The sequence below is a fragment of the Tursiops truncatus genome, chromosome 15 (assembly GCF_011762595.2).
Source record: "Tursiops truncatus isolate mTurTru1 chromosome 15, mTurTru1.mat.Y, whole genome shotgun sequence".
Classification (NCBI taxonomy): Eukaryota; Metazoa; Chordata; class Mammalia; order Artiodactyla; family Delphinidae; genus Tursiops; species Tursiops truncatus.
The window spans coordinates 76,756,855-76,765,062 of record NC_047048.1 but is presented as its reverse complement, the minus strand read 5'-3'; the positions used below and the strand labels follow the sequence as shown (position 1 = coordinate 76,765,062).

Genomic DNA, 8,208 nt, shown 5'->3' with positions numbered 1-8,208 from the left:
TAAAGAGAGGAAGTCAGGCAACCGGTCAGATCAGGGAAAGCAGCGTCCACCAATAGCAGGAGCTTCACCTTATAACTTAGAAATGCTCATCCTCGGCCCTCACCCTAGACGCACTGAGTCAGAAACTCTGGGGTGGGCCCAGCAGTCTCCGTCCTAACAAGCTCTCCAGGTGACTGTGATGCATAAAAAAGTTGGCAGACCCCCGAGCAGGGAGCTTACAGCGATTGATCCCAGTTGTTACTCAGGCACGTGATCACGGTCCTCTTTATTTCATTAGCTGGGCAGGGGACCCGCCCAGCGCTCTGCTGATTTGCCGGGCGCTGACGCTCAGCCGGGGTTCACCCCAAGCCCGCGGCGCCCCGCGCACCCACCCAACTGCAGCCCGATTCGGTCTTCTCTGCAAACCACCCGGGCGACCCGGGGGCGACACGGCTGCCCGGCCACAGTGGGGACCAGACGCCCAGGGCTGCAGGTGCAAAGGCGCCAGAGCCGGGGAGGCCAAACGCGCCGGCCCAGACCGCAGGGGTGTGAGCTGGGCGCCGGCTGCCGCAGCCCGGGGTGCGCATCCCTCGCCGCCGGTGGTCGCCCAACCCGCGGAGACGCGTGTGCGCCATCCGGCTCCCGGGGGATTCCGCGGGTGCAGGGCCTAGCGGCCCGGGCATCGGGATTGGACCGCTGCTTCCCCCGGGAGCCGCTGATGCAAAGGCAGGTTGGGGCGGCCGAGCCCGGCCAGCGCCCTCTAGGCAGCGGAAGTGGAGCTTGCTTTACATCCGTCCTCCCCGCCTCGCAGAGTTGGGAGAAGGAAGGCTGGGGGGTGTGGAAAAATAAAAGGAAAAGTCCTTGCACCATGTAGACCCGCGCCCCCCTACCCTGGCACCCCGGCCGGCCGGGGACCTCCCAGTCTGCGGCCATGAACGCGAGCAGCGAGGGCGAGAGCTTCCCGGGCTCGGTGCAAAGTAAGTGCTTTTCCGGGCGCAGCGCGCGCTCCGGGGCCCAGTGCGCGCTCCGGGGCCCGGGCCCAAGCACGTCTGCGACGCAGCTAGCAGGCCCGGGGCCCCGAAATCAGGGTGACGGCCTGGAACCGGCGTCTCGGGGACCGCGGCGGGCGCGCCGTGCGGGAGGCGCCGGAGAGGGCTGGCGGGGGGGCCCCAAGCCGGCGCGGGGGCGGGGGCGTTCTCCAGCCTCCGGAGAGCTCTTGGAAGGGAATCGTGGGGGAGGGCGTGCCGTTCAGACAGTCGTCACCCCCTTGGGGCATTCCCCGCCCCCCGGCGGAGTTTGGAGGTAGATTCGGGGTAACCGCGGCAACGCTGATGGGAAAACTTCTGTCTCGGCGGCCCCAAATTCTGGAAGTCTGGGGCTCGGGGACTTTCACAAGGTCTGCCGGCTTACTGCGAAGCCTTTTCCACATTAAAGGTGGAGATCTGAATGGGGAACGGGGCCGTGGTCGTTTTGAGTTTGGGGTTCATTTTAATTTTCTTGTTGAAGACAGCCTTTTTCAAGTCCATGGTTTCGCCCGGAGCATTGTTTCCCAAAGTGTGGACCAGGGACTGAGCGCAAACCAGCCACCTGGGAGCTCGAGCGATTACTTAAAAAAAGAAAAAAGGACAAAAAAAAAAAAGAAAAGAAAAGCTCTTTGCGCCCCACCCATCAGGTGGCGGGGTGGGCTTGAGGGGAGGAGGGCGGCCTTATCCTGGGCGATTCTGATGCACATAAAGTTTGAGAACCCCTGGCACCTAGTAAGCGTTTAGCTTGTTTGCTGTTACTGTTTACAAGTTTGGAGACATTGGTTTCCAAACTTGACTGTGTATTCCATGCATAACTTGTGAAAAGCGCAGATTTCCCGAAACCTCAGCCCGCATTCAGCCCACCACCATTATGACTCAGTATCTCCGAAGTGGAGCTCAGACGTGGCCATATTTAAACAACCCCCCACCCCCGGCCCGCCCCCTTATTCTGATGTGGAGACAGGTTTGGAGAACTTTGCAAAGATAAAGGAATTCTTTTTGTTGGTGATACGCACAAATTGTGCCCGTTGTTTGTTACTGGGTCTCAATTAATACAGATTTTCGGAGGGGATACTTTCAAATTCAAATAGGGCACCTCAGTAATAACCTAACCAGGTGACATGCTGGGGGAGGGGATCCCTGTGCTGGCCTTTTACAAGCACCATCTCATTTAATCCTCATAACCATCATATGAAGCAGAAACTTCTCCCCATTTCTTCCTGGGTATCAGTCCTATTTGATCATTAAGGAATCCTCAGCGATGCAATCACTACATCTCTTGATTCCTTGTCTTCCTCTTAGCTTGGGCACCTTAGTAGCTACAGGAAGGCAGTGTTCCAGAGGAGAAGAAAAGTGTCCATTCCTTCCATCCATTGATTTCGGTGTTTGCAAGATGGCTTATAAAACATTACCATGCTCAGCCCAGAGGATCTCTTCATAGCAAGTCAACCAAATTGTATTTCTGCCCAGAGATGTCTTGTCTTGGTTGGAAGGGGGAAATTGGACGTAAAGCAAATATTTTATAAATTTTCCAAAAAAGATTATGATGCATGGATGCCAACCATATGTGTACAAAGGTAGTTCTCGTACTGTTTAGACTGGGGAAAATTGGGAATAATATACAAATCTTATAGCTACTGAGAAATTATGAGGCTTGGAAAACATGGAATAATGTGTTGTCATTAAATAATTATTTTATAGAGATTTTAGTGATATAGCACAATGCTTGTGTGATAGCATGTGGGAAAAAGATTAATTTACAATGCACTAGGATCTTAAATAATTTTTAACTGAAAATGAATGGAAGAAAATATTTTGTAATGTTCATGGTATGCGTGGGTGGAAAGATTGTGAGTGATAGCCCTCCTTGCTTCTTCTCTTCCAAATTTTCTGTTATAAACCTGAGTTTCCTTGTAATAAGGCAAAGAAATTTTTTAAAATAAAAAGGTAGTCATATTGGTTAGAGACTTATTAATTGTATTTCTTTATTTAACAAACATTTATATAGCACTTTCTAATATAGTGCCAGGACTGTGGTAAGTGCTTTGCAAATGTTAATACAGTATTAACTCTTTGTATTATTACTGTTGTGAAATAACGCCTCTGTCAGTTAGGAATGAATTTTGGTTACAAGTAACAAAACTGAACTATACTGGCCTAATGAGAAGTCTAGAATTGGTTGATTCCAAGGTTGATTCAGGGGATCCGTGAAGTAAGCTTTTGTAGAGATCTTAGCATTTATCTCATGGTTATAGTGTGGCTGCAGAAGGCCCTGGCATCACATCTGCATTCAAGGCCAGAAGAAGAGGTGGACAGTGTTAACCATGTCAGATCCCTTTTTATCATGAAAGCCACACTTTTCCCAGAAGCTCCTCCAGCATTGTGCTGGAGGGGTTCCCAAGTATGTAGTGGACCAAGATTATTTAGACTAGTGGTTCTCATAATGGGATAGGGGGTTGGAATAGTGGGGGCATTAGTTTTCATAATGACTGGGAAGTACGACTACCTTTTAGTTGGGGTAGGAGATGGCTGCTGGTCCTTTGACGTGTAGGGTAGCCCTGCACATTGGAGAACCTTCTCACATAAAATACCACTAGTGCCCCTGTAGGCAATGACCAGGAGCATCACTTGGGTCTGGGTACATTGCTGCTAGGGCAGAACTGGGATTCTGTTTGCAAGAAGAGGGGAATGGAATAGATATTGGGCCAGCAACTAGCTATGTCTGCCGCCATGCCCTTTTTTTTTTTTTACCATGAATCTGGTTTGTGTTGTAATTTCAAGCTGTTTGGAATTAATCTGTGACTTCCCCTATGTCCCATGGAGTTCCAGGTGGCACAACAGTGCTGGTTGAGCTGACTCCCGACATCCACATCTGCGGCATCTGCAAGCAGCAGTTTAACAACCTGGACGCCTTTGTAGCTCACAAGCAGAGTGGCTGCCAGCTGACCGGCACATCTGGGGCGGCGCCCAGCACGGTACAGTTTGTATCAGAGGAAACGGTGCCTGCCACCCAGACTCAGACCACCACACGAACCATCACCTCTGAGACCCAGACGATCACAGGTATGGCTGGGGGATGGGGGAGTCACTTAGAGTTGGCCTGGCTATGTCCCGAACGCCTCCACAGAACTTGTTAAAAATATAGATACTCAGGGCCAACCCCCTAGGGTTGCTGATTCATTATTTTTAACAAGCTCCACTGGGAAGCCAGCTGCCCAGCCAGGTTTGGGAACCGCTAGGTTAAAACATTAAGTGGTAGCAGTTATAAATTGTTGTCATGTGGTAAACAAAACAAACAGACAAAAAACACGTTTCTAAAACAAAAACCTATATACTACGAAAAAAATACTCGCAGGAAATGGTAAAAAGGAAAAGGTGGTAATTTGGGGTGGTGGGAGTATGTGTGTGATTCCTGAATTTGCATTATTTGTCTAAAGGGACAAAAAAACAATGTTTCAATTTTTTTTTTTAGTTTTTAAATCTATAAACAGGCATTGATGCCTCCCCTCCCTTGTGCTACCAACCAGGAAAACAGAAAAGTTCATCCTAGTTCTTGGTTGTGTCCAAAATAAATTGCAAATGAATGTAAAATTTAAATGTGCAGCATGAAACTGCAAAAGTTCTAGAGTAAAAATTATACACACACAGAGACCGCCCCCCCCCCACACACACACACAGACCCAAACACACACACACACACAGAGACACACACACACACACACACACACACACACACACAGACCCAAACACACACACACACACACACAGAGACACACACACACACACACAGACCCAAACACACACACACACACACAGACCCAAACACACACACACACACACACACACACAGAGACCCAAACACACACACACACACACACAGACCCAAACACACACACACACACAGAGACCCAAACACACACACACACACAGAGACCCAAACACACACACACACACACACAGACCCAAACACACACACACACACACACAGAGACCCGAACACACACACACACACACACACACACACACACACAGAGACACACACACACACACACACACACACACACACACACACACACACACACACACACACACACCCTATACTTATACCTATATAATCTGCCTTACGGGACCAGACAGATTACTTTAAAAATAGCAAGTAAGCCATTTTTGAGATAGTTGGTAGACACACTGCTGGATCCAGTGGGGAAATAGAAAATGTATTTGTTAGCTAAAGGCATTCCAATTTTTCAGTTAAAAATTATATTTATTAATACTGTGCCTGCCAAGGAAGACAGGTTGTGGGATCCCTCCCCCAAAAGAAAAAGAATCATGTGATGAGGTTGTAAATACAGCTACCATTTTTCCAAAGGAAAAACAATGTATAAAAATGTCTAAAGACAACTGGGGAAAAAATAGCAGCACGTGTGTGACTAAGGCCTAGTGTCCCTCATATATAAAGAACTCCTAAAATTCAATAAAAGAACCAAGCGGAAAAGTCAGCAAAGGGCAGCAGATGATATTCAAGAGCCACTAAACATAAAAGGATGCTCCATTGCCTTAGTAGTTAAAGAAATGCAAATCAAATACTGCTTTCCTTTACTTTCTGGAGATGTAAATTCATATAAACTGGGCAATTTTGTGATATCTTTCAATCTTTAAATCTTACATTTAAAATCTTCTAAATTTTAAAATGTACAGAAACATGTTTACCCAGTAAGTGCACTTCTAGGTATTTATCCTATAAAACTTGATAAACAAATGTACATGGGTATTTGCTTAACTTATATACTGTAAAGAAAATGGAACCTTTGTATGTATATGTCAAGAGGAAATTAGATGAATAAATACCAGAGATGAATAGTGAATAGTAATCTAGTAATTTATTAGATGAATAAATTCAGACAGTGGAATGTGACTTAGCATTGAAAAGAGAAGCTAGATCTCTGTACAGACACAGATTCTCAAGGGAAGTGTAAAAAAGCATATATATGCATACATACATAGTATTATATTCACGGAAAGCTGCTAGAACAGGAATGAAGCGAGTAATGTTAACGAGAGAAGTAAGCTGTGCATAAGGCATTAGGGAATGGTGAGGACTGTGGTAAAGTAGAGAAAGCTGCTCTTTGGATCCAGTCATATTTGGGTTTTTCTGAGAAACTGAAAAATGTAAAACTTCCAAAATTTTAAAACTTTGTTGGCCAAACAGGATACGTCTGTGAGCCTGATTGAGCACACCAACAGCTTCTGACTTGTTCTCAATGTTTTGCAAGCAGTTAATCTGGAGCTGAGGTGTGGAGAACATCTGAAGTGGGGGTACCAACTTTCGCCCTATCAGTTGTACATTGGTGTGGTGTCTGAATTTTTCAGCAACAAGCAAAATTTTGTGGTTGTTTCCTTAATGCCTCCAAAATAATGTTTCTGCTGAATTCCTTAAGCATTGAAATATAATTGATCACCTCACAAACTTTAGTAGGATTACCTTGAGGTCTTCCCACTTTCTCCCGAATTTATTTTAATTCTCATTTTAAAGGAAGTCACCAAGAAAATGTTAAAACTGAAAACCACCTTAGAGATGAGCCCGGTACAACCTTCTCATTTTACAGCTGGACAAAGTAATGCTGCACGTGGGTATGAGGCATGGCCAGGGTCCCACCACAGGTTCAAGACGGTCCTGGGACTTAAGTGCTTTGGCCCTTACCCTCGTGGTCTTCTCCCTGAAGACTCCGTGTTGGGTTCCCTATCCTCAAACACAAACTCCCAGTAACCCCACACACTGGGTGTGAAGCCTGGGACACAAGGCCCCAGTGTGAGGAGACCTCAAGGCCTACACTTTATTGGTGGCCATTGCATCCTTCTGGGTTCCGAGCCTTTGCTTATGCTGTTCCCTCTGCCTAAAATACCTTTCCTGCCTGCCTGACACCAGCTCAACCTCAAAACTTTAAGGTTCATGACAGACTGCACACAGAGGATCTGGCTCATCTCAGGACATTCCCCTCCCCTCTGAATTGCAATAGCCTTGATGATGTCCTTTCTGTTTTCCAAATGTGCCACATTTCCTCAAGCCTGGGAGCCTTTGTATGTGTTGTTCCCTCTGCCTGAAACTGACTCAATTCTTATGTGTGTGTCAGAGCTGGGCTTAAAGGCATTTCCTCAAAGAGCCCCTCTTTGACAACACACATGCATGCGCACGGTTCTCCCAGACCAGGTCAAGTCCCAGTACTTAAAGCAGAACAAACTTCAAGGTCTGTCCCATCGCTGAACCTTAAGCACCATGAAGTCAGGAGCTGCACCCCTCGTGTTCACCGTGGATCCCCGGCACCATATTCTTTGTGGAGTGAACGCACAGTTGCCCAAATCTCATATCTATCAGTGAAGCTGACCCCACACCAAATAACTGCCCCTTCTTTTGTCCTAGTTCTTTGCTCAGAGATGTTCACCCTCCTCTCAGCATTTCCACTACCCTGCCGCCATTCACTCTGGCCATGCCTCAGTTTTGCCAACTGCCCTGTACGCTCGGGCCAGGCCTGGAGCCCTCTTTGTGCCCAGCTCATGGTGGTACCTACTGCACAGAGTTGACAGGAGCTCCAAGCTCCAGAGACGGACTGCTGGACATTTATCCCAGTCTGCCATCCTGGCCTGTGGACAAGTCGCTTACTTTGCTTAATTTTCCTCATCTGTAGAAAGGGGTTATAATGGTTCTTAATACTATTAGGTAGTAGAATTAGGTTCCTAATTCATACCTAATATCATTGGGTTATTGTGAGGACTCTGCAGTAATCCACGTAAAGGACCTGGGACAGTATCTCAATAAACGACCGCTTTTATTCATGCAGAGATTAACGCGTGGGGTGAGATTTGCAGGATACCGAGTCTCTGCCGGATCCAGCTGCTCTCCCTGACTGCGCCTGCATTTCTGCCACAAAACAAGCAGAATCTTGCTTTTTTTCCCTTTCTTTAACACTAGTTTGGTTTTCTGGGCCCAACTTCCCCCAGGTTTGGGCTTCAACGTTGCATAGCCGCAGTTTCCAGACCTACCTATGGACCAGGATCCCAGGGGAGCTTGTTAAAGATACTGGTGCCTGGGCTGCACCTCTGAACCCGAATCGCTGAGGCTTACGCATCTGCATTTTTAACAAGCACCTGGGGGATTCTGGGCCTCGACCCAGTTGGAGGGTCGCTCACTGCCCTAAGTCACAGTCTG

The 8,208-nt window shown here is 47.4% G+C and overlaps 1 protein-coding gene across 6 annotated transcripts in view; it reads left to right on the top strand.

Moving 5' to 3' along the window:
• Positions 1–347: 347 nt before the first annotated feature.
• Positions 348–8,208, top strand: part of ZFP64 (ZFP64 zinc finger protein) — a 78,727-nt gene continuing 70,866 nt past the window's right edge. The window contains exons 1-3 of one of the 6 annotated variants that reach the window (XM_019943805.3): positions 364–956; positions 2,307–2,581; positions 3,834–4,067. In XM_019943805.3, the coding sequence (XP_019799364.1) occupies positions 2,548–2,581; positions 3,834–4,067 (268 nt within the window). In that variant the 5' untranslated portion in view covers positions 364–956; positions 2,307–2,547. The other 5 variants (XM_019943804.3, XM_019943807.3, XM_019943803.3 and 2 more) reach the window with 5 other exon arrangements.